The 26,849-nt window shown below is 39.6% G+C and overlaps 1 protein-coding gene across 3 annotated transcripts; it reads right to left on the reverse strand.

The window, feature by feature from the left end:
- Positions 1 to 8,696: 8,696 nt before the first annotated feature.
- On the reverse strand, positions 8,697 to 20,206 carry LOC103812400 (epidermal retinol dehydrogenase 2-like). 3 transcript variants are annotated; one of them, XM_030238959.2, is made up of 7 exons: positions 20,119 to 20,206; positions 19,058 to 19,460; positions 15,664 to 15,795; positions 14,120 to 14,219; positions 12,293 to 12,437; positions 11,242 to 11,364; positions 8,697 to 10,731 (listed from the first exon to the last, which is right to left on the reverse strand). In XM_030238959.2, exons 2-7 carry the CDS (start codon positions 19,382 to 19,384, stop codon positions 10,638 to 10,640), a joined length of 921 nt encoding a protein of 306 aa, XP_030094819.1. In that variant the 5' UTR covers positions 19,385 to 19,460; positions 20,119 to 20,206; the 3' UTR covers positions 8,697 to 10,637. The 3 variants fall into 3 exon arrangements, with proteins under 3 accessions (XP_030094819.1, XP_030094826.1, XP_030094830.1); XM_030238966.2 differs by having other exon boundaries at positions 20,094 to 20,175; XM_030238970.2 differs by having other exon boundaries at positions 19,058 to 19,517; positions 20,119 to 20,164.
- Between the last annotated feature and the right edge of the window lie 6,643 nt (positions 20,207 to 26,849).

Genomic DNA, 26,849 nt, shown 5'->3' on the forward strand with positions numbered 1-26,849 from the left:
ATCCTTTTGGATCTACACCTCTCTTTTTAAATAGTTTTCTTACTTCCAAAAAAATTTGCTGCACGAATTTCATTCTTGTGCCCTGCCTTGCTAGTTGCCAGGCTTTCAGTTATTAAGGTGTTATAAATGCTCTTGTCAAAATCAAAAAGAAGTGCCCCTGGCATATGAATATATGAACATAATGTAGTTTATATGAATATAAACTACAAGATGTTTTAGAAGGTGTATATGGATTTTCTCATACAGGGGACATTTTTCTAAAGAAAAGGCAAAAAACTACTTGCAGTTCAAAACCGTGACAATTTCTCCTAACTCCGAAATGTTCACGGCAAAATGTTGCTTTCAATATACAGATATTGTTATTCACTAGAGGGCACTCCTGTGTGCGCAAAGCTTGTGCGGCGCAGTACAGTCAGGCAAGAACGGCCGGGTTTAGGATCTTGCGCTTTTATAACAGTGTTATGTGAGGATGTTTCCTTCACGTTTCTTTCTTGATGTACAATTCTATTGTATCACTGAAAGCCGATCTTCTCATTCTGGGGGCTTGTGAAGGCCGGGGGTGGAAGAAGGGAATGAAAAGGGGTACTGACTCCTCAGCCTTCTCCAGTGGTGAATGCTCTCGCCGTAAATCACACATCCGAGTGTGAGCGGTAAATAGAAATCGCCACCATCTGGAAAAAGGTGAAGAATTAAGCACAAGTACCCCTCTGCCTCTCAAGTTTTGCCGACAGGATTGGAGGTGCAAGAGTCTGTGAAACTGCCTCTTAGAGATGCTCTTCCCTCGCCTACGGGTTCCCGTCGGAGCGGCGACCGCGGCCACCCCCGGCAGCGGAGCCTTCGTCCCGCCTGCCGCCCTCTGCTCTCACGGGACGAGCCCTCATCTTCCTCCAGGGAGTCAGTGCTGCACTTGTGGTTTGGCGACCCTCGAAGGTGTTTCTCCTTTCCAGACAGTTGATGCGTATTAAAAATTCGAGGGAAAAAAAAAAAGAAAAAAAAAAAGAAAGAAAGAAAAAAAAAAAAGAGAGATGAAGTGCTTATATGGTGTTTCATCAATAGATGAGGTTCCTGGTGTGGAAGATACTAGTTTAATAGGATTAAGTAGCCGTGGATATACCATGAGTATAGCCATAAGTGCGTAGGTCGGTAATAGGAAGCGACGGCAGATGCTGGAAGCAGGGAGGGCCGGCTCGGCAGCCGGATGCCGAGGCGCACAGGGCAGGTCGCCCCCAGCAGCAGGCGCGGATTGGGGGGTGCCGGCGGTGCCGGTGCCCCGCAGTGCCCGATGCCGCCTGCTGCCGGCAGCGCCAGCGCCGCAAGCCCGGCGGGCGAGGGGCACCGGCGGGCACCCAGTCTGGGGTCCCGTCCCCCTAGGAACCGGGGAAGGGAGCAGGTTTAGGGCAGGTTTATTTTCGTGCAGGACTGTGGTCTCTCCTATCCTCCGTAAATTCGGGAGCAGCTGATGAGCTGCAGGAAAATTCCTCGAGAACTGTACTTGTATGTGTGGGAAACCAGGGAGAAGAGGAAACTGGAAAGTGGAGGGCTGCAGATTGTACCAGCAGAGGCTTAGACTGGAGATTAAGAAAAAAGTCTTCTCTGAATAAGTAGTCAAGCATTGGTTCAGGTATTCCAGAGAAGTGGTGGAATCCTCATCACTGGAGATATTTAAAGACATGTACATGTGGCCCTTGAGGACATGGTTTAGTGGTGGACTTGGCAGTGCTGGGCTAACAGTTGGACTCAATGATCTGATAGGTCTTTTCCAACATATAGGAAGCTACAGGTGTGTGATGGAATGTCATTGTGCCAGGGTGTTTTCTGAAGTTTAGGGTAGCTATTGGTATGTAAAGCTGAGTTACATCTGTGTCTAAGTGCCAGGCTCACAGGCACCATGATACTTTCCCCCCTTGCTCATGTACCTCAAACTTATAATGGGCCATTTGGTTCCTCTTTTCTCCTCTATTCTAGCCATAGTGCAGTTCATCATTCCCACAGAGTCATGCCTTCCATCAATTAACCTGAAAATGTTAACCAGTGTTCATTTGGGGAGAAAAATGAAACCAAGGTTTGCCTTAGTTTAGCTGGTAGCTAGCTATTACATCTGCTCTAGGAATACCTGGGACATCAAGGACATAGGTGGACATACCTGGACAAAGGTGCCAAATGAGGAAGGGAGTGAAATAAATAATTCAAGTGTCCTTAATATTGTCAGATGATTTTGCTACTTCATCCTCTATTCCAGATCTGTAACAAAAACATGAAATGAGCACAGCACTGGGGTTTCCCAAATAGCCCACCTCCACTCTGGAAATCAACTCTTCACTCTTCCTAGTTGTTTTTCCATATTAAGCCTACCTTGTTTACCTATATAAGGGCCTTAATTTTCTGGTTTATAGCAGCTTAGTTTTCATAAGTGAAATCCAGCATTTCTAATTAACATAAAATCTTAAAAGGCACACTGGAAATTTGCATGATAATAAAGAGATTAAAAAAAAATCAGAAGTTGAACTTAAACTTCATGTCTACATCAGTGCATTTCAGGACCTGCTTTCCTTTCTGAATCTGTGGATAAGAAAGGGCAGGCAAACCTTTTAGCCAAGACCCCATTCACCAAAGCAGCTTTAGAAATGGGAAGTAACCTCATTCCTAATCACAGCAGCATTTTTGAGGATAACATCCTCCAAAGTGTAAAAACCTTTCACTCCACATTGATCTCCATGAGTGATGTGAGCCAGGTTTTTCCAGAAGAAGGTTTTTACCTAAAACACCACTTGGAACACCTATTGCTAATTCAGCAGCCATAGGGAAGACGTCTGGTATTTCAATTGCCTGCTGCACTCAACTCAGAATCCATTGTTTCCAGCTTGCCCAATCAGTGCAAGTTTATTAGTTATAAGTAATTGCTAATCTTTGAAGTGAGGAAAGAAGGAATAATCCAACATATCGACAGCATGGTGATGACTTGGCATTATATGTAGTTACAATATACATGTTATTTTTAAGATGTTTAAACTTGGATATAAATTAGCTATATCTTTCCTGTCTGTTTTGTGATGCATAATAAATGTCCAAATATTTGAGCTGATATCAATAGGAGTATAGGTTGAAACTCCTTTATCCTATTTTTAAACAATAAAGTGGACATCTCAGGATAGGAAATCCATCCAAACTTCCTCATCTGCTGGTAGAAATAAATTACTGCTCTGAGAAAGAAATCAGGCAGTGAAATGAGTAGTTTGGGTCTGCCACCTCACCTCCAGATAACTAAAATTAAATGAGGCAGATCACTTGCTTACTTCTGCAGGATCATTTAGGTGAACAAATACATTTTAACTTAAATAACCAAGTACTGCACAGTTCAATCTTCAGCTTGTGCTGCAGTTCTATGTAATGCACTTTGAATTCAAACCAGCACCATCAGGAATATTCATTCTGCTGTTTAGGCTCTGCAGGGTCCTTACACGATAGCTGGTGATTAAAAGGAAGGTGTTAATGGGTAAGCAAAGCAAATGCTATCATGTTATTATAAAGTGAAAATTTGGAAAGAATTCAAATAGATTTCATTAGCATTGTATATTCTGTGGTTTTTATGTGAGAAAAATAGGACATCTAGAAAAATGCTGTAAATACATTTGAAATTTATTAATCAAATCTGTTTCACAATGATTGGTTAAAAAAAAATAACTCTCTCTGTATTTTTAGTTTAGTTAGAGAATTTTACTGTCAGGGAAGACAGCTTTTCTGCCTTTCTTATATTGTGAAGTAGTATTTTTCAGAGAAATTGTCCTTACTTACAAGCACAAGCCTCTCTTGTTTGTGCTAAGAACAGTGGCAGCCAATTTTTAACACACTTTTCCTTTTTCTCACTCACCTACTCTTTCCTTGGTTCCTTTTTTCAGGACGAGAAAATTTTAGCTGTGGACCAGCAGTCAGCTAGGCATTTGTCAGACTTATAGGGACAGTTTCTGCTTAAATGGAAATGTGTGTTACTAGTGAAATAGCCATTATTTTACAGAATTTCTGGGGAGCATTACATTGTTTGTTGGAGACACATTGTTATCCAGTACTTTTCTGATACATGTTTCTCAAAATGACTGCAAACTTCTGTGTTTTTGTCCCCGCACATTTGTGTGGAATCTGGTATCACATATGTAATTTGTTCTGCCAATATCTACTCAGGATAAATCCCTTTTCTGCCAAATTGTTGGCTCTTTATACCAAAACTGTGATTCATGTCAGTAATTCCTGTCCTTTGCTTAAAAGCATATTCTAGGGAGGCAAACCAAAATGCTCTTCCATACCTGAGAGTTTGCACACTGATTTGGCAAAATATTTTTCCATTTAGCTTTCTATTTTGTTGTTTTTCATCAGTCTTGTTGTGACTTAGGGTTGTAGGCAGGGTGGTTAGTTCTTTCTGGCTATGACAGGCTGAAATAAATGTCTGGGGATAAGTATTCCTTAGAAGAAAGAGTCTTTGAAGTCTTTGTCTCTTGCAAATGGGTATTATTTACAAGCCATGAGATTTTGAAAATGTTTTTTTTCGTATTTGCAATCAGTGGAATATTGTTTGGCTGTTAGATTTTAGTAACATTTAGGTGCCAGACAGCAAAGCTGATGAGAGGTGTGGTAGAAGAGCCAAGTGAAGGCAGAGCATGGTGGGTCTTTGTGCTGTAGCTCTGGTGAACATCACAAGCAGAGCTTTCCTCTTGTTGTGCCACCCAGGCAGAAGGCAGCAGCGAGGCTGAGGCTCTGTGAGAAGCTAACACTGTCCTGGATCACACTCTGAATCCACAGTGTACCAGGCACTGCTGCTCATACACATTTGACTAAACATAAAGGGCAAAACCAGAAGTTTCCTGCTCCTTTTTCTTTCTTGATACCCTTTGGAAACTCTGAGTCTGATCCAGACAAAGGGAAAAACTTCAATTTTTACAGCTAATTATGATGTTTGACCAAAGCAGGTAATATGTGTTATGGGAAAGCTTAAAGTGAATAATGTTCCAAGGCTGTTTATTACAGACATAGTTTAAATGTCTTTTTACAACTTCCTTGTTGAATTAGAAAAAGATCACAGACTTGTTTGTTTACTCCTCTTTCCCAAATGTCACAATTTAATAAACGTGATTTTGGAAGATTTACTCCTTTAATGAATATCAACAATAATAACAAACAAGAAATCCCGACCTTCCTCTGTGGGCCTTCCTCCTTACTCCTGCAGCCCTGTTAGTAGGCAAGCATTCCTTACACATCATTTTGTCCAGATAACCTAATGTTCTTTTTTGCATTCTCTGTCAGTGACCTAGAGCACTAGGGTAGGTCCAGCTGTGTCTCAGTTTAAAGCAAACTGCCTTTCTTACAACCTGAAGTTCTGATTTTATTGTTTTGGGGGAAATAGGAATGATACAAAAGCTTCAGAGAAGATTGCCAGTGACTGAACTGTCTCTGAGAAAATTGTAAATTTGCACACAAAAAATACTAAGGATAATTTTCTAAAAAGAAAGCAAAGAAACCAGAATCAAAAAGCTGGAAACATAAAAATACTAGGACAAGAAAAAAAAAGGCTTGTGCACTTAAGAATTAAACACAACCTCTCTCCTGCATGAAGTACTACCTAATGTTAAATGCTTCTTTTTCATATTTCCCCAGAAAGACGACATTTCCCATGAATGTTACAAAAGCAACACAATGCTGCAAGTGTAGTATCATCAAATTCTTCTAATAGCAGCCTTCTGCACTTCCCTTTTAGATATTTTATCAGGTTAAGAAGTATCTGAATGCATCTCTGTTGCAATAGTATTGAAGGAGCTATTTTAAAGACATTTTGCTTGTGGTGGAATACAGACCACTATAACTAATTGTTATCATCAGTGTCACTAGATATGATGCCATCTCCAAGATGGAAACACCTTTCATTTACAGAGTGATGAGAATTTATCCCAACAATGCATCAAGTTGCCATTTTGAGTGGTTGAATTAATTTAAGTTTTCCATTGTGACATCTCTACCAGGATTCTCTAATTGTGGGGGTTGTTCTTGAGGAGGAATTCTGTGTGTTGCCTCTGCTGATATATAAAAAACTTTTTCCATATTTAAAAAAAAAGTGGTATTTATTTTTCTGATTCTTTAGTTATTGCAGTGGCTTCTGACTTTTTTGTAGAAGTATGTTCCTTGCTCGGAAAGCAGATTGTAAAAATGCAAATGGAAGGAAATAATTGATTAGAAAGTCATTGTAAAACCCTTGCAAAACAGGAAACCAGCTGCTATGAAATGAAATGATATATTAAAGAATTATGTATATTAAATAAACACCACCAGTTTACCAAGTGGTAAATAGATGTGTGTTAGGCAAGCAGAGTCCTATGTAACATGGCTTAAATATTGAAAAGGAAGAATTTTCTTTCTAATTTCCATTCCTGCACGGTCCCACAGTGTGGTCTCTTGTCTCCTGCTTTGGCAGACATGGTTAGAATCATGGGTCTTCTCTTAGTTTGTATGGGGACTCTTAGATCTGCCAGTTTGGCAGTTAAGGCACTCATATTCCTTCAGCTTCCTTCAGGGAAATTCAAGCTATAGATAATTAAGGGCTTTAGACAACAAAGTAGACATCAGGTCTAGCCTGATTTCTTACTTTTAATTTATTTGCTGTCACACTCTAAGTAGCTTTCAAAGATCTTCTCAGGACTATCACACTCTCTGGCTTATTTTCCTGTTCTGTAGGAGTATCCAATTCCTTATCTCCTGTTACCTGCTAACATATCCTCCCAGGCAGACAGGCAACACGACAGACTCTTGAGGCCAGCTCTACTCAGCCCATTCAGCTGCAGAAAAGAAAATATCTTTGAGTCCAATATTCAGTTGGACTTTAAATCCAATATCCATCCAAAATGGATATTGGAACTATTAACATTTAATTTGTTAACTACATTTCTGAGGAAGAAGATATAGAGGAAGCAACAGAGCAACTGCTAGAATACCTCTTCCACCACCACAGTGCACCTGATCAGTGAGCACTGCAGAAGTGTGGAGTTTATGAAAGCATTGAGCAATGCCTCCTGACTCTTTAGATCACTGCTACTTCAGGCATGGCTGCCAAGCTGAGGTTAGTTAATGAAGGCCACCTGACCATTTATTTGGCTTCAGCAACAGTTCTGTGCCATGGTAGAAGGTAGTTAGAGCTGTATTAATTCTTTCTTCAATTACACAGTCATTCTTTATTAGCAGTCTGTAGCATCCTGAAGAATCTGAAGTATTGAACAGAGGCATTGTATTGACTGCAGAAAGAAACTAGAAAAATCCATAATAGTAATCAATGTAGAATTTTGATCCATCAATAATTGGGCTCTTTGGATTGATTCAGATCTTTCTTCCTCATTAAATTATATGAAGTATAGAAAATCATCAGGCAATATATAAAGTAATAACATTTCTCTAGGTGTAAAAGTAAATAGATGAAAATTCTTTTTCTAGTTACCATGAAAAAAGCATGAAGCCTCTTTTTCCCAGGGCAGGGATGAAAGACAGGGACAGTACAGCTATACATAGTTTATGCAGCTTTCACTATTTTTGGTGTTTCTCAGGGTACAAATAAGGTCAAAGACAAAGGTAAGTGACAGAGAAACAGGGAATTTCCTGACTTCCAGTGCCAAATCCATCCCTCCACAATTGTCCCATAACCTGTGGGAACTGTGAACTAAACATCTTTCCAAAGCAAGGCTGAGAAAATACAAGTTACTAATGAAAAAATCTCCAAATACTGCAGGATTTGGAAAAAAAAATTTCATTTTAGTAAATGAAACTAGCCTCAACTCAGCTTTGAGTATTCTTAGAGTGTCTTCCATCAAAGCCATCCTTCTAAAATAATAGAGGGTGATCAGACCTTCAGAAAGATGGAGGCTTTTATGGAAATATTTTCTAATTTAATGGGGCAATGCCAATTCAGGTGATAAAGCAGAACAGGCTATCAGAATTTTTGGGAAAGCCCAGTTGTTTCCTTGATTTCCTGCAAGTTGCATCTCAGTGTCTCTGGGCTTTTATTACATACTTAGGTATATAAATGAAGAACTTGAGCACCTATGAAAACTGCAATAATGACTTTCAGGGAACTCATAATGAATCTGGGTGGAAACATTAAACTCTGAAGTAAAAGAGGAACTAAGTAATGCAGAAGAATGAAATTAATGAGAAATCAAAGTTGCATATCATTGCCTCTAAGGTTTATTCAAAGATTTAGATTACAAAGGGACCCAGAATAATTCAGATGTTTCTTTCTCAAAATGCTTATAATTTGAATATGATTAATGCTCTTCATAAGATACTCAATACTACAACTTCCTTTATATGAAAAATGTGCTCTGAAGGGCCATGCTGTGCCAATGGGCATAAAACAAGAGCAAGAAACCGACATCACAGATTATCTCACTATTGGTGCAGCAACACAGGCCTTTCTTCATCACTTTTGCAGAGAACACGGAGTGAGAAAAAATTAACATAAACTGTATTTCAGTCTCATTTGCAGCTTCTCTAGTAACAGAATTTCTCCTGTAAAAATGTTTTTGTCATGGAGGAATTAAAAATAAGATGAAAGCCTCAGAAAAAGGACACAATTCTCAGGAGTTGTTGATAAGTCTGAGATACTTCTTAAGTGGCACACTAAAAATATGAAGATAATTTTCTATTAAAAAACATGAACACCATTCAAATGCATTGTCTGAACTTTAATAAGAAGATTTTGTCTTACAGTTTCGGAATTGTATTACTGGATCTATCACACTTCTTTTCTTTATGAAAAAGAAACTACTTCCCCCCAAACACCACCGCCATCAACCAACCCCAAACTCCAAATTTTTTCCTGGCATTTTCATGGAAAAGAGTGAATTACTGATTTCTAGGACTGATAAGAAGATCTGACAGATCACTGTGAGACTTAGAAAGCATAAGCTTTACAAATTCCTTCTTGAGACAAGCAGATTAGCCTGAGAAGAAGTTGGAGCCAAAAGTGCCCTTGGCTGAGGTTGCAGCAATACAGAATAAGGTTCTGCAGGGTGGCTGTGCAGAATAGGTGAAACATAGCTTAGAAAATAGGGTATTATTTTCTTTGAACTATTCTAAACCTACTCATGTCCTGCCTATATGGTTGTGAACTTACAACTGCAGATGTAAGTGGTAAGATAGATACACTTTAGTTAAGAAAATTGAAAACAAGAAAGGTATCCTTAAAAGTGAGCCCTCACAATGAGCTCCTAGCCTGCAAATATTTCATCCTGAAACCTTTAACATTTAAATGATGGATAGTCCACCATATATTAATGTCACTAGCATGTGACACGACTTCAAGCGGGAGTCTCTTTTCACAAATCACTTTTAAAAATATTTTTCTCACCTCATGAGCCCTGCTCTTAAGCTCTGCAGCACCAGCAATGAAATTATGCATTAAGATGCTCAGGCTCTCAACATATTCCCAAACATAATGTCATGTCAATTTGCACTGACTCCTGTAATCATACTTAAAAATGATCATAGATCTAGGGCCAAATAGTGACATTCATGCAGAGCAAGGGAATCCCAATACTCAACATATTTGCCTGCAATTGAGAAAATTATTGGTATTTGCAGGAAGCAATTTAGACTTTGCTGTCTCATTAATAAGGGAAAATAATATTTAATTACTCATCACCTAGAGAGTTTTCAACAATATAAATCAATATTTTGCTTTCCAAAGAGCCGAACTTCAGACAGCTTTTTCCTTCACTCAGAGAAAAGTTTCCCTGTAATATTTACTGGTACATGAAAATTTATTGAATGCACACATGCTTTGGAAACACAGGAATTTCACTAGTGTGTACTCTAATAACTATTTGTATCTGGGAGCTTGTGAGAATGAGTTTAGTTAAGCACAACTGAATTATGAATTCAACTTAACTAAATTGAATTATGTTGGCAAACGTGGTCAATAGATGACTGTTAAATGTTTTCTGTAATTCCTTAAGGTTTTATGAACTAGGCTTTGTAGATTCACTATTCAGCTATGCAGTTTGTTAGTTTTTAAATTAAGCCAATTATGAACATTTTATGTTAGCATTTTCTGAAAATTTACATGAGGATTGATTTTTATCAATCAAGTATCAGCACATATTTTGTGTAACTAAGCTCTAAACTTCTGCCATTGAGGAATTTTTTTGTTCTTTAGGACCTTTACGTTCTAATTTCATTTAAAGACAATTGAAGAACATGGTTGTGACTTCTACCCAGATACAAGGAGAGATTTCACCCATAACTTTCCAGGTATTCCTCCTGTCTTCATTTTCCCATGATTTCCAACAGAATTGTGTTCCACTCTAATAGGATACCTCATTGAATCTTTAGTCTAAAAACAGTACAGTCTATGCAAAGCTGTTGCTTGGTCATTCAACATAATACCTAATTTATTTTCGATTTTAGTGATTTTTTCAAAAGTTTTTCAGAAAACTGCCAAACATAAAGGCTTAAAAGACAGTTGTGAAGAATTAAATGGCATGCTGGCCAATGTAAAATAACATAAAAGAAGTGATTTTTTTGTCAAGGAATAAATAGGGTTTAAAATTATTTTTTTACTGAAAATGTTCAATTAGATAGCACTTGAGATTTTCATGATACTTTTTGTTTCAATCCTTTTTCTTCTGACCAAAGGCTTCTTCCATGCTCTCAGGGAACTTGATGTAAGACTCGAGGAACCGCACTGCTTTTCTAGGAAGGAAACTGAGGAGACAAACATTGAGTTAGCCTATTTTTTTTTTTTTAGATAAAGGTCCTCTGTAAATAAAGAAATGACAAATGCAAATACATTATATGTGCTCAATTCTTCTAATGTCTGCTAGTAACACATTTGGCACTTCAATGTTATAAACTGGGAAAATGAATGACAGAGCAAGACATTTTGTGAAAGCCCAGCCTGCAGTGGCAGCAGGGACTGGAAGCAGACAGTGCAGGACCAGGCATTGCTCCCTGTGTGCCATCTCAGGAAAATTTTTGAAGTTTCTATACCCAACTGCAACTTAAAACATTTTTTCTTATAGACAGAAGAGGTCAGAGGAATGTTATTCACCTAGATTATTAAAAAATCAAACCCACTCTTTCTTTAAAATTGGGTATCTGGACTGACTGCAGGAATATTAAATAAAGGACTGTTTGGACTAAACTATCCTGCTGATTTTACAGACAAATGGCAAAGGAAAGAAGGTAATGCTAGAAGACAAGTCACATGCTTACATTTTGAGACCAAATAAGTATACAGCTGGAGGCATGATCAGATAAAATTTCTCCTTTTTAATTGCATCCACGATCCTGCTGGCTGCATACTCTGGATCATAAACAGGAAACAAACAGGGTTTTCTGTAAAACAAGAAAAAAGGGTTACAAAGTTATAAAACTTTACTTTCATGATAAATGCACACACATACATAATTGAATAATTTATGCGTTTCCCCCTTCCCCTCACATAGGGATCTTGAAAAGGGATCCCCAAACCTTTTTGTTCCCACTATCATCAAAATTGAAAACACTTTGATGATATTGTGAATTTAATGACTTTTTTGTAAGCTGACCACAATGAAGTTGATACCCACACTGATTGCAGCTTTGGAAACTTCCAAGCTCAGCCACACTATGTGCTGTTCTATGCATCACTGTTCTTCAGCAGTCCCTTTCTGCTGTAAAAGCTGAGGTGACAGCTGAATAGACCAGGACCAGGCTTGTCACCAGCCAGGAGGAGGGCTCTGCTCTGCATACATATGCTGCTGCACAGTGATGAATGGTGCAAGCAGGAGTAGAGCACTGAAAAACCAAGATCACTGGTACTGCACTCCTGCAATGGCTCATTCAGTGCTTGCAGCCTCTCCCATCAGTGCAGCCACAGAGCCACCCACCAGATACCATCACCACAGATGCTCTCACTCAGAAGTACAGTGCCTACCAGCACAGACTGTTAATAAGGACAGGTCATGGGTATCCTGACAGCCATAACTGTAATTATATTCCCAAAATTACTTGGGGCAGAGAACATCAGCACTCTCCTGACAAATAAGGTTCCCTTAACCCTTAAATACTGCTGTGTATCCCCAGCTGTTCCTTGACTGTGAGGTTACTGCACAGTTCTTGCTGTTCACTGCATGCAAGACTTGCATTTCTTTATGTCTGTGCCAATAGGACAAAAATACTGAATTGAAAATCAAATCAACCAACCAAAAACTGAATATGATATGCCCAGTGAGTGGCAATAATTTTTTATATATGAAATAGTACAAATCTAAGCTTTACTTACGCGCTTTTGAAGCCTTTGCTTAACCTAGTACTAATAAAATAAGGGCAAATGATTGTGATTTTAATGCCCCGTTTTCCTCCATGATGCAGTTCTGAATTTATGGCTTCCATCATCGCAATGATTGCAGACTTACTTGCTGAATAATCTAGAAAAGAGAAATATCCAAAATCTTAAAAGCACCACAGTAAAAGCCATATACAGAACGGAATTCTTTGTAATACCATTTAAGCCACAATATTATTTGGTCCTATTATTGGCAGTCTTGTAATTAGTATTTAAAGCATATTGGTGATCCATCTCTGGAGATTAATGGTTCTTCCCATATATGATGCACAGAAGCCTAAGGATAAACTGAATCCTTTTCAGAGGAGTTTTTTTTTTTTTTTTCAGTGCTCTATAGAAAGATATAGGCAAATGAGCTTATTCAGCATTTTCTGTAAATTTCCAGATACTCCTATAACAACCAGGCATTCTTTCAGTTCAGAATTTCTTCAACTTTTAATATCACAGGCTACATTTCAGAAAGAACTATTTCTAGTGGTAAAATAAAAATATCTTACTTAAATGTTGCTTCAGCCTATTACTTCTGATTTGCCCTGCAACTACAATACCATTTTGTCTGCTCAGGAAGACTGAAGATTCATCTGATTTTTACTGTTTGATGAATGTATGGAACCCCATCCTTGGAGATAATCAAAACTTGCTCTCACACAGCCCTGTGCAACCTAACCTGAGCTGAGCCTGTTTTTATCTGGGGATATGGAGCAAGTGACCTTCACAGATTTCTTCCCACACAAATTATTCTACAGTTTTCCAATGGTTAGAAATTAATTTAATACAGTGCCTTACATGTAATTTCCTAAAACCTTTTCAAATGTGTGTGAAAATAGTTGCTAGATATAAAGAAATCCAATTTTGCTAAAAGGCTGACTCCAAGGACTGGCATCAGAAGTAGTTTGCTATTCTTCAGGAGTTCACTCACAGTGAATGATGGGACCACACAGCCTAGAAATATATACCTAAGGTGTAAAAGGTAATATTGCATGGATGGGAAGGCCCCCTCCCATGAGTTATATGATGAAAGTTACAGATATATGATGAAAGCTGAATGTGACTTGTATTATCAATACCAAATACTGACAATATACCAAGGTAACCCCTAGGTAACAGGTGGCAAGTAAACACTACAGTAACACCATCAATCAGCAGAAGAAACAAGAGATCCTATTTACACTGAAGTTCAAGTTCTCATAGGGTGATCTCAGAGATACAATCAATATGTAAGAGAGGCTTGAGGAGAGACTGGGAAGCAGACTCAGACTGATGAAATAGGCTAGACTAGCAGACTGCTCTCCTGAGGGAAACAGCTGAGAATACTGAGCTTTAAATCGCTTAAAGCATACATCATTCCAATTAACTTTATTGAAAAGTCTGCCAGAATGCCTTCTGCACTTGATAAACCACCTGGATGTGTAGCTCCAGGTTACAACCCTTGTGTGTCTCAGGTCTCTGAACATTCACTTGTAGAAAAGCTGTCATGGGAAAGCACTGCACAACCTGTATGCAGGGCTCCCTCTCACTGCACGTGTAAGAGCTGAATTGTCCTTCTTGTGTGGAGAAAGGAGAGTCTGTGACCAGACAGTAAAACCTGCAGAGAGCTCCCTGTGTCACACAGGCATGGGACACCATCACACTCCAGCACACCATCACCTCTGGCACCCACAGGCTCTGGTCAGTACAGGCTGCTAAAGCCAAGCATTTATGAGGCATCCAAGAAAAGTGATTAGCATGTAGATCTATTTTGTAATGGCAGTTGACAATAATTACCTGACTGCCTGTAGAGTCCCAGTAATCCAGCTCCACTGGCTGTGCTAACCAGGTGCCCACGGTTACAGGCCACCATGGCTGGAAGAAAGGCCTTGCAAGTCTAAAAGAATAGAAATACATTTATTTTAAAATCCCCTTTATAAATAGGCATAACAAAAATGTTTCTTTCCAAAATTAGGTGGTACAACCTGACTTGCTTTCTGGGTCTTCAATATACAAAAAGCCCAAACGACATTTTATTTCTGTAACAATTTTTAAATGAGAGACAGCATTTCCTTGAATGACTGCTCTCTGTCTGAAGATCTAGCACCACTAAAAACATCTTATTAAAAGCAGCAAAACTTGTATTTTCTCTGCTTTCCTGGCTCCTCACAATTTGTCTATTGCTAAAGGTTTGGCACACAAGAGGGAGCTAGAAGCCAACACATTAAGGAGAGTTCAGCTGTCCATGGGTCCTTTTTGTTACCAGCCGAGCTGCCTGACAATTCCAGCGCTCCAGGACACCTCTGTGGGTGATGCTAGCTGGGAAGAATGCTAGTGTTTTCAAAGGGGGAGATAAGAAAAAGAGACAAGAGCAGTAACGTTTTTTTTTCAATAGCTGAGGAATCCTATTAGGCTCCAGATGTGAGGGCTTAGCACATTGCTATCCTCCTGCCCTGGGTTTGTTCAGCCCTTTCAGGGGGAACACCTCTCCCAGTCCATATTCCTCAAGTATTTGGAAGAACAATACAGTGTGACTGGGGAATACTCAGAGAACTTCTGTCTGCAATGATTTTCCATTGAGAAATGCCTTTTAACAAAGGGGTTGCAATGCTGTATTTTTCCCTGGTGCAGGCTGTTCACTCAGGCATATAAACAAAAAATGCAAGAGGGGGCAATAGTAACACTCTCTCACAAAAAAACTCTCCTGAATCTACTGAGACCCCCAAAAACTGCAAATTTCTCCATAGGTAAAAAAACAAAACAAAACAAATTCTTACTAGCTGGATTAGTTTTCTATGTATTTCAATCAGATGGTGACTAGAAATGAAAACACAGCCTGAAGGGCAACATGTGCAGCATAAAATCATGGAATTATTTAGGCTGGGAGAGGTCTTTAAAATCACTGAGTCCAACCCTAAGTGTACCACTGCTAAGTCTGCCAGTAAACCATGCTTGTGTCTCCCTGAATGCTGCAAGTCTCTTAGGCAAAGCCTTCAGATGCTTTGGAAACATCAGGAGCAGGGAAGTCACATGCCATCATGTCAGCACTCTCCTTTCAACCACAGCTCTTGCAGGTAGGGTGTGTTTCATGATACAGCTGCACAAACTTTAATTTACCAGAGTGCCCAGGCAGGTTTGTGTCAACATTGCTGAGACATACTGGGGAAACTGTCTCAAATTACAGGATGATAATGAAAACATTTATTCCCCCAATCAAGGTCCTTGACATCCCTATTCCCAGCTGAGTTTTTAAGGTAGATGCCACCACTGTGGTTGTCACACTAAAACACTTGTCTGTACCTTTTGGTCACTCAGGAGTAAAAAACCCACAAAAACTTTACCCAGACTTGAGAAAAGAAGTTGATTCTGAAGGTCTTTTCAAAGTCTTCATCTGTAAGATCACAGAACTTTTTCCCAATCAGTATGCCAGCATTATTGATTAGAATAGTAACATCCCCAACTTCTTTTCTAACCTAAATTAAAAGAAATAGAAAAAGGATAAAAAGAAAGCTTTAGAAGTTATCCTTACATCTTGTGCTTCATTTATGAAAACCTTTAGTAACATTTGCAATAATTGATATGTATGAAAACATAAGTATGCAAGAACTGTTGTATTGCATCAGATCAAATTCATATGAAAAAAGGACCCAGGCTCTAAGGTTTCCTGTGTGCTCACTTTTTCACCTGCTGCAATTTAGGGTCTTTTGAGAGCTATAAGATACCTATATCATTGTCTTTATATCCCAGTGATTCCTCACCCTGCCCTCCTCCCCAGATTTGTCTAATTACTTCCTGAACTTCAGAATACTTTTGGCTTCCACAGAAACCAAAGGTAAAACATTATGCAGCTTTAATGTGCACTGTGAGCCTAACTGCAGTCAGAACACTTCCAGTCCCCTATTTTTGGTATTGTGAGAACCTGAATTTCTCTGCTAACCCTGCTCAACCCCTTCTCCATAGAATTTCTACTGAACTGGAAAGAATTCATCTCAGATAACTGAAAGAATTCATCTCAGATAACTGGGGGATAACATCATCTGAGCACAACAGCATCTACCATGAAACAGACAGATAAAATCATCATTAGCTCCATTTGGGTTTGTTTTCAAAAGACTTTGTGCCATGATTTGGATTTGTATCAAAGCAGCTGGCCAAGATTTACTTATTGTATGAAGAATAAATCTCACAGATTTCTCTGCTAAAGGTGGATGATTATCTGCGGTCTCAGAAATTATGTTATGACCACAAAAACATTAAAATCCTACAGGTGCTGCTCTCTGGCAATTTGGAAACAGGTGATTGGATCTGGTGCCCCAACATTTGACCTTCCTTTGTCTCTCTCGGAGAACCTTAGCATTCAGTGAAGAAGATTTGTTTGACATTTCTCCAGCTGTGTCAGTTTTAGGCCTTCTCACTGACAAGTAGGGTTCAGATAGTTGCACCTTTCCACCTGCATAAATGAATGCAAATCCAGACATTGTTCAGTATGGCAGGATTACTCAATTCTTCCTTTGAGGAACACGTCTGTGCCTTCTCCCCACTCTTTTAACTGCTGTGTCAGTCCATATGATGATCTTTTTCTTAACATGACAACATAACCTCACCAATGGCAGCATTTTATTTGCCATGGCATGGGTCATCCTGTTTACTCACTACTACAAAGTATGCGTGAAGCTTGGCTTTCATTTAGAAAAAGTCAAGATGATTATTCTACATTATGTATATTTTTAGGTGTCTATTCTTCTGTTAACATAATTTCTACTAGTTTTCTGTAAGACAGGTTCATAGTGTGTTTTTGTCCTCTCAAGTGCCTTTTAAGACTGGCATATTTACTATGCTTTGTTCCTTGATCATCTGTTGTAGCAAAATACACATTCTGCATTTCTAGCCCACCAAATCCATGTCTGATTTCCTTCAGAATTCCCAGGTGGACACCTCTTGTTCCTGAAAATTAATTGCTGTTCACTTGACCAGTTTGTTCTAAAACCTCTTCTTTAAAGACTTCAATGGTCTCTTTTGCTTCCTAGAAGCAAAAGTTACTTTATGGGAAAATACTTATGCTTTGCAGCAGTGAGTATACCAAATAAAACCAATCAATTTAACTTCCTTGCTATTGTTTTCTCTTCTGTGTCCAAGCTCAAGTCTTTGCATATTACCAATCAAAAATTTGCAGGTATTTCCAAGAGTAGAGAAGGCCCATATTTGAAAAGCTCTTCATCTAAGAAAATTTTTATCTCCACCAGGACTGAACAATACGTGCAAATATCTGCGAATATGTTGGTTTTGTTAACAATAATCTGACACCTTAACAGCAATTTTTAAATTTTGAGCTGCTCTTTAAGCTTCTGTTGGCAGGTCAATCTGTGCACTTCAGAATAGTGTTTGCTGATTTGGGCACAGCAAATTCCACAGGCTGGAGTCCTGTGGCTGATTTGGTTAATGTGTTTGGAGATTGAAAATTACTGGAGGGCACAAAACAAACCTTTTGAGACTCTGCTAAAGTAAGAGCAAATGAATAATTTCTAAATGTTCTTTTTTTTTTGTCTACAGTGTGAGTGAGCTGTGGCCCCCGTGCTACTTATGAGTATGGGTAAAAGAAACACTTGCTGATTTGAAAGCATGAGAATTGCAGTTCCAGACACTTACAGATCCTGAAATCAACTTACCTTTTAAAAGTGCTTTTCCTCAAGAGCAGTTCTTGAGAAAAAAGGTGTTTCAAACTTTCATTATCTTGCTCAGAAAGACTTAATCTGATTTGGTTAAAATTAAAAACAACAACCACAAAACAGAGAGCTGAGCCCTCCCCTGTCCCCACCTTTCCACCCACAAATAAAAAATTTGAAATAGAAAATTAATGTTACATTTTAAGTCTATTCTGAAACAATCTATCAACATTCACATCATAAAATAAATTAACTAATTTCTCTGATGTATGCCCTCAAACACAGAGTGTCAAAGATGTGGCTTGAGTCATGTATATAAGCACAGACATTGAGAATTTAACAGAAATTTACACTTGGATGAAGTTTGCAGAGTGGCCAACTGGATTATAAGTGAAGTTACACCAAGAAGCATTTTCAGGCAATTTAAGGAAAAGTAAAAATTAATCATGTTAACTCAATGTCCAATTTCTGAACTCTGACAATAATATTAATAAGATAATGGTTTACAAAGCAGAGGTCAGCACATCAGAGAAGTTTCATTGAAAATGGAGCTTTTTACCTTATTTTCCACCTGTACTGATCAAAAAAAGAACTGAAGCTCAATCATTGATTTGACTGGAGACTAGCCCCATCCCAATGACATGTCTGAAAAAAGACATGTCATTCCACATCACCTTTAAAGAACAAGTTTCCTTTCTAAACAATTAGGCAAAGAAATAATCCCCCTTTTACAATATGCACTGATAGTTCTTTTAAAATTATTTATTGATTTCTTAGAGAAACTATAAAGCTATATGGGTTAATATATGAAGAAAACCTCTGCTGCAGGTTTTACCACACTCTTAATCTAAACATTACCATCCCACAATGAAGAATAGAAATGGATAAATCTCAACAAACCTGATTAAACCCAGTTACTTTGTTGCAACCACAGCTTAATTTCCATCTAGAAACTATTCAAAAGTAGGAAGACATTGCCCCACATGATTACTTCCCTCTAGGGATGGTTTCTAAAAAGCCAATGGATTCAATAGGATATTCTATTAGAAAGAAGCAAAAACGCAGATCTTACCTTGTCTGCCTGTTCATAGACATCCTCCCTCCTGCTGCAGTCACAGTGGTAGACAAACACCCTGTTGGCTCCATTCTGTTGGGCCAGCCTGCTCGTTTCTTTGTTACCTTCATCATTGATGTCCCAAAGAACCAAGGTTACTCCCAAAGGAGCCAATTTTAAGGCAACCTGCCTTCCAATCCCATTTGCAGAGCCAGTAATAAGTACTATTTCACCAGCAAAATATTTTTTGCGGAGAGAAAATATACAGAAGGCATTCTCGATAATTAAAAAAATAAAAAATTTCAGGTACTGTAGTAACTTCTGGATGCATCTGAAGTTGAACATGATTTCTCAGGTACAAGCACCACTCTTCTGTTGTGCAAACCCAGAAACACAATACATTACAATAGTGGGATATTGACTGAAAAAAAAAAGAAGAGGTCGACCTTCAAACAGCAAGCTCTTTTGCAGCGTTCTTCTGTTCAGATACAAAATATAATATTATAGACTTTGTGAAAGCTACCTTACTAGTAAAGCAACTGTCTTCCTCTAGATCCTACAGACCTGTTTCCTCCCCTTCCAACTCTAGCTTTGAGACGGTTTAGAAACATATATTTTAGGCAGGTGTATTACAGCGATAGCACTTTTTTTTTTTTCGCAGCAAGCTGATGCTAGCTGACAAAAAAAGTACTGAACACACGGGTGTGATATCAACCTTCGGAAGGAAGGTGTCCTTCTTAGCAGGAGACCTGACCTCTTTCGGAAGCCAGGCAATTGGAACCTTCCCACACCCTGTGTCTTTTCCAGCGAATTCCCGTTTGCCAGCACTTGGCCAGCCACAGGGAAAAGCCTGGCCCTGGCACTTACGAGCCTCGGTTTTCATCCTGCTTCAGGCAGCACCACCCCCTTTACAGTGTTTGGCACGGGACAGGAGAGGCTCAGGAGAAGAAGAGCCCGCACAGTCCCATCGGATCGGATCGGATCGGATCGGATCGGATCGGATCGTCCCGTCTCGTCCCGGCCCGGCCCCAGCAGTCACATCTTCGCCCCCTACCTGAGCCCGGTCCCCCCGCACTCACCGCCGGCTCCCGACCGTCCCGCAGCCGCCTGCCCGCCGGACCAGGGCTGGCCCGGCCCGCCCCGAGGGCTTGGCTCCGTGCGGGGGCGGCCCGGGAGTGCGGGGTGCGGGCAGGCGGCGCTTCCCGCCTGGGCGGGTGCGGGATGCCGGATGCCGGGGGGCTCTGCGGCTCGGGGTACCTGGGTGCCTTCCCGAGGGCACCTGTTGGGCGGCAGCGCCCTCGCCCACCTCGGGACATCCCGCTGCTGCTGCTGCCACGTCGGTGGCCCTCCTGCGCCCGGCCGGCCAGGCCAGGCTCCCCTGGCTCCGCTGGCTCCATCCCGCCCGGCTGCTCCATCCCACCCGGCCGAGGGCTCGGAGAGCAGGGGCTCTCTCCTCCCTCTGCTGCTGCTTCGCTGGAGTTACCAAGTTAAACAATTTATACTATAAATTACTGTTCTCCAGCTTGCCATGCTGGGAGCAAAAAGGCAGATGATGATCGTAAGTGTGGCCCCTAAACCAGTGAAACCCCTGATTATAATTTTACAACTTTAAAATTACTTTTGTGGGTCCTCAGTTTCCCATACATGAATTATCCAACTAGAAAAGTACAGCCCCACACCACTGTATCATCAATATTTTTGAATAGAAAGCCACACACATACTTAGGTCCATAAGAATGTGCCTCTCCTGTGGCATCAGTTTATATCAATCACCATGATGTCTTCCACATATTGTTTATGTAAAAGGCAATGAAGAGAACACTACTGAGTTGGTGTTTGCATTTCAAATGAGTTACATTAGAGGCCTTGTTTATTGGCAGGTCATAAAAGGAAATATTAGGGAATAAATTCACAGTGTGCTTTGATGTACCCATCTGTGGTGTATACACCATTCAGATTACAGTATATGGGAATTCATAAGATATTTTTCTGCTAAGCTGAGATAAAATGATAGCTCACATGATGTCATTTACACCAAGAAATATGGTGTAAAACTGTACACTGTCAGTGTAGTCAGTTGTATGGAAGGGATGTTTCCATGCACAGTTAACTGTTGAATATTCTATTTAGGTGCCAGCAAAAGGGAAGTTGAAATACTCCCACTGAGGGTGAAGGAAGATCTCAAAGCTCCAGTGTGCTGTGGTTCCAAACAAGGTGCCAAGAAATGGAAAATAAGTGGGTACCCTAACTCCGAGTGCCCCGTGCTGTAAGCAGTAATTGCATGGCAAAAGCAGCAGATTACGGTGAGAGGAAGCTGAGATGATTCAGCAATGAATTCCTGGTTATGAAACAATTCAGGGAAGATGCTTGTTTATTATGATGACATTTCAAGGTAAACAACATCGGTGAGGAATGGTGTTGCAACCAGAACTTCGTAAGCTGGAAGTTAACAGGAGGAGCTGGTTTCCAAAGCATGTGCTTATGCAAGAATGAAAACACATGACCTCCTTGCTCTTATGCTGAACTGACCTAAGGAGTAGCCAGTTATCATTCTATAAGTGATGAAAAGTACAATGATGATTAATAATTTATATACCTAAATTAGTTTTGGTGTGGTAATGGAATGTTACAGCTCATTGCTATCTTGAGGTAAAGAGTGGATGTGGTAAGTGACAAGGGTCTTGGGGAACACAGAGTGACTTAGGATAGCTTGCATTCCACTCGCTGCCATCTAGATCTGATGATTCCTTTAGAGAATTGTTTAGCATTTTGAAATTAAGGATTTGTGTGGCTTTTTGTCTCAGTTTTGTTCCAGTGCTTCAAAACATTGAATTTTGTTGTCAAACAGAAACTTATTCTCCTGACTGATGGACAAATGTATGCACTGTAACTGATCTCTAGCCCCAAACTTGCCTTTCTCTGCAATTAACTTTGAATTTGTACCAGAAGCTCCATTTCCTAAGAGATAGTTCCTAAGAACACAGAAATGAAATTGTCCACATTTGGCTGCACTGAAAAAAAAAAAAAAAGCAAAAATACCACTGCAGCTAGAGAAGCCATGGAAATAGTTCTGTGAGTGATATTTTTATTATTGATCTTCCAGTAGCAAACCTTCACATGTCTGTCATTTGTTTTAATCATAACAAATCTATTAAATGTAGGAAACAGGGCAAATGCACAAATAGATCAATCTAAAAGTTAAAAGTACATCACTAATGATATCGAGAGCATGGATAACAGCACAACCAAGAGTACCTTAAAATGACAGTTCACCAGCATGTTTATTCACCTCTGTACACTTTGTATATACTCCATGCTGTGAGAAGTTAAGAGACGTCACAAGAGGCTTTTGTGGTTTAACCCCAGATATCAACCAAGCCCCATGCAGCCGTTTGCTCACTCCCCATCAGTGGGATCAGGGAGAGAACTTGGAGTGAAAAAACCAGAAAACTAGTGAGAGAAAGACAGTTTAATATGGTAAGCAAAAGCTGTGCACACAAGCAAAGCAAAAGAAGGGATTAATTCGCTGTTTCCCATGGGCAAGCAGGTGTTTGGCCATCTCCAGGAGAGCAGGGCTCCTTCACATGTAATGGTTACTTGGGAAAACAAATGCCATCCCTCCAAACATCCCCCTTCCTCCTTTTTCCCCCCACATTGTTTGCTGGACATGATGCCATAAGGTCTGGAGTATCTCCTTGGTCAGTTTGGGCTGCCTGTCCTAGCTGTGTCTTCTCCCAGCCTCCCATGCACCCCCATACTCCCATGGCAGCAGGAGAAGCAGAAAAGGCCTTGGCTCTGTGCAAGTCCTGCTACAACAAAAGCATCTTTACATTATCAACCCTGTGTTCAGCACAAAAATCCAAAACCAAGCCCCAAATCAGCCACTGTGAAGAAAATTACTCCAGCCAAGACCAGCACAGAGGCATGTCAAATTTATATCATTATCTAGTCTACCAAGCAAGTCTATTAAAATAATTCACTCTCCTTTTTTTATGTGTGTAAGAATCAGTCAAACACATATGCTAAAATCTACCCATGTAATGAGGGATTTGGCTGAGGTTTGCTCATGGTGTTAATCTTCTGGCACACTTGAAATTGTCAAGGTGATAAAGTTGACGGTATTTTAGTATGTTAATGAATATACTTGTTTGATGTCTGAAATTGTCATGGCTGCTAATGACCATGCATAGTAATTGTAAGTATAATTCATTTTATTGGCTGGCCTTTTGATTGGTAGTAAAGATTAGGGTTAGATAATTACTCTTGTCCTCAAGCCAGCTGGACCTTTTTGAATATTTCTGGTGGATTATACATTGATCAGTACTTTTTGTTGCCAAAAATGTGAAGATGCTTACTTGCAAAGTGCTGAGATGAATGGTGTTGAAAAGTATTTTCACTGCTGGGTTGCAATAGATGCTTTAAATATATGTTGTTATTAATTACTGGTAATTATATCCACACAGCTTTTAATAAATGGTTATTAAGTATTTTTCAATATATTAATAAATCATTCATATATTTTCAGCATGTAAAGCTTAAAACTTTAGTGCCAAAAAGAAAAATATGGATTTAGTAGAATAGGATTACTTTATTAAAGTGCTTGATAAATAACTACCTTACTGGGAAGCTGAATGACTTGGGTCTTTTAAAATCTTAATATAAGCCATTAGAATACTGAAAACAGATGTGATAAATTCTTTGATAAATACAGACAAGAGATACTTTAACACTTTCTGACAAAACCCATTTCTGCAGGGTCTAACAGTTCTTTAGGTCTCTGTTGAATTTATGGAAGAATTTTATTTGACATTCAAAATGGTTTGATATCATATGAGTGCTAACAATTAATGTAGTTGTTTAAATCATGTGGTGATTTGCATTCATGCTTTTGGAGGAACAAAAAACCTCCCAAATATACATAATTCCTCAAAAGGTGAACTGTTCAGCACTGGTAAAGACTGGTGAGGAAAAGAACCTCTCTGTAGGTCACTAGTATTTGCAGAAGTTGGTGAATTGATATCATAAAAACAAAATGTATATAAGGACCCAGAAAGGAGCACCCAGTGTCTGTCTGTGATAGTGAATTAAGTCATGTGATTGATTTTTTAGAGTAATCCAATATTAAATACAAGATGACAAGTGGGAATCCCTTACTACACAGTGTATGTGACAACCTTAACTCTCCAGTTTTAATACTTTTAACTTTCAGAATGGCAGGAAAATTTCCAGTTGTTTCCTGGGTCAAAACATGCTTCTGATCCATAAAGGCCTGAAATTTCACCATATAGCTATGTCTTCAATCTAAGTAATACTTTCATTAATTCATCAGAGGGAAATCCTTAGTACAAGTTCAATGAATCTCTTGGATCTGTGCATATTCTTTCTAACATCTTTGGCCAAAACTCAGGGCTACAGTGAAGCAATAGGCAATGCCCTCTGCAGCAAACCTGTCATCCTACCTCAAGATGAAGTTGATTAGAGATATGCAAAAAGTGGCTGTACACCCTACAAATGAAGAAGAAATGGAGTTCCAGCTCACAAAACTTGGATCTTGTATCCTGAATCAAAGCATGAGTGGCTTGCTTTCCAAGGAATAGCATGGAGCACAGAAAACCTTGTTTCCTATGTTTTTTTTTTTTTTTTTTTCTTTTAGTTAGTTCAATGTACTTCATCACACAGTCAGCCAAACTAATTTAATCTCCACTGAACTAAAGATTAGTAGCTGCTCTATGAGATAGCTGTTGTAATACTGCTGAGGCACGATCCAGGGGATAACTATAGGCTACTGCATCTGTGGGAGGGGATGTAAGAATTCTTACAGGCATGTAAGAAAAACTTTCAATACTCTAAAGAAAATCCTTACCTAATGAATTAAAGCCATCCTACAGTGAGCCTACAGAGACACTGCAGATGTTGAGATGGGCAGGGATCCCTCTGCAGGCCTGTGCATGCTTCATCCATCTTCTAAGATGTTGCTTATCTGGATCCACATCTAACCCTGCAGCTGCTTAATGTTCTGCCAGTTGGTGACTACCATGTCAGTCAAAGGGCAACTCCACCCTGTGACTGAGAAGGTGCTTGGAGTATGTGCCTTGGCAGCTCCAGGTGTGACCTGGCAGTATCCAGGTGTGGTATCTGTGAGGCTGCAGTCATATCTGGTGTAAGGGCACCAGCTGCAGGGCACCAGTGCTTGTCTGCTGCTTCATTCCTGTGAAAACACACAGCTGATGCTGCATTCCCTGGGAAGAGGGCACAGAGCACAGAACCTGTCATTACTGAGTGTAAAGACAATTGAGAATTTAAGCTGCAGAGCCTCGCATCCCTGGAAATGTGAAACATTTGGGGAAAAGCTGCTGTTGACTGTGCTCTTCACAAGGGAAAATACAGCTATCTTGGGGACAATATTAGGCAAATGAGGAGAGGACAAAATGATAAAGTTTTCTGTCACAGGTAGAAAACTGGCTTTGCTTTGCAGAAATAACATATTCCCCAAAAAAGCCAGGGAGGAGAAGGATGTTTTCTTTAAGTTAGTCAGACACACAAAGTCATTTTTTGTGCAGTCTGACCAGTTCTTCCTGTCAAATGGTATTCCCTTCCTCCCAATTAATTGAAAGGCTGAAATCCTCCCAATTAATTGAAAGGCTGAAATAACCCCCTTTAACTCTTTTCAACTTGAATGACAAATATTTAGACTATTTTACTAGGATGGGTTGTTTATTTACATGTAGGTATAATGGCACTTGAATGTAGTCATAAATAATTTACATATTTTCTTGTGTACTGAAAAAAATGAGTTCTTATTTAAGTGATGGTAGTACTGAGGACTACAAAAATGGGTAACCTGTTCTCTTTTAGCCTGATGAAAAAACATTCACTATCACTGTGCGGCTGTAGAGCCTAATAGTGATGGGACAGCAGTAGTAGTTAGGGGGAGACTGATAGGGGAAGGAAAAATATATTCCTGCTCAGAAAGTATCCCTTATTCTGAAACCAGTTTCTGAGATCAGGGACTGGGTTAGCTTTGGGACTTTGAACTCCAACAATACAGGACAGAAGACAAAGGGGATGTGCTGATGGATGTCTGGGTACTTAGGCTGACAACCTGCTGTTTTGTAAAAGCTGAAGCTTCCTCAAGGTGCGACTCAATGCAGCTGCTGAAATGGAATTATCAAATAGTCTGAAAATCACTAACCAAAGAATAATTACCCCAGGAAGAAGTGCAACCAGGAGAGCAGAAGAGCTGGAGTATACTAACAGTGCCAGCAAACCACAAAAGACCTCAAAGCAGTGCAAGAACTGGAGGGGATGTCTTCAGTAGTGATGGATATTATTCGGAAAAGGATTTTCTCTAAGAATTTATCTTTATCACTGCTGTGCCTATTTTTTTTGCCTCAGGTTAAGGTCATTTTGTAATTGAATTGCTTTTCTCGTTCAGATACTGAGGAACTGGATGACGATGGTATTCACATTTACACAAAGAGTGTAGAGCAGATTTGTTGTCATGCTGTCACCATTTCGGTCATGCCTCACCAGTGACCTCAGCCTTTCGAGGGTCCACAAGGTTTGGTGCTGGGACAGTGAGGTTGGTGAGTTTAAAAGGCATTAGCAGGCACCACATGTTCTGAATGGTCATGATGCTGGGAACAGATTTGTTTTATGCAGTGATGGTGAAACTGCTGGGATCTAAAAGATCTCAGAAAAATCCACAGGGAGAAGATATTACTTCTCATCTAGCCTGAGAACCCTGCTTCAGACTTTTTGTCTCAGTTACTACAGAGAAATTCAGTATGATGGATACCTGGGAGTGAAA

The sequence above is a fragment of the Serinus canaria genome, chromosome 2, assembly GCF_022539315.1.
Source record: "Serinus canaria isolate serCan28SL12 chromosome 2, serCan2020, whole genome shotgun sequence".
Taxonomy (NCBI): domain Eukaryota; kingdom Metazoa; phylum Chordata; class Aves; order Passeriformes; family Fringillidae; genus Serinus; species Serinus canaria.

Excerpts from the sequence above, each read along its gene's own strand:
- LOC103812400 (XM_030238959.2), bottom strand. The coding sequence starts at position 19,384 with ATGTTCAACTTCAGATGCATCCAGAAGTTACTACAGTACCTGAAATTT. Across the intron at positions 15,796-19,057 it reads TCTATGAACAGGCAGACAAG|GTTAGAAAAGAAGTTGGGGA; the intron begins GTAAGATCTGCG and ends CTTTTAATTTAG. Across the intron at positions 10,732-11,241 it reads TACTTATTTGGTCTCAAAAT|TTTCCTTCCTAGAAAAGCAG; the intron begins GTAAGCATGTGA and ends TTGTCTCCTCAG.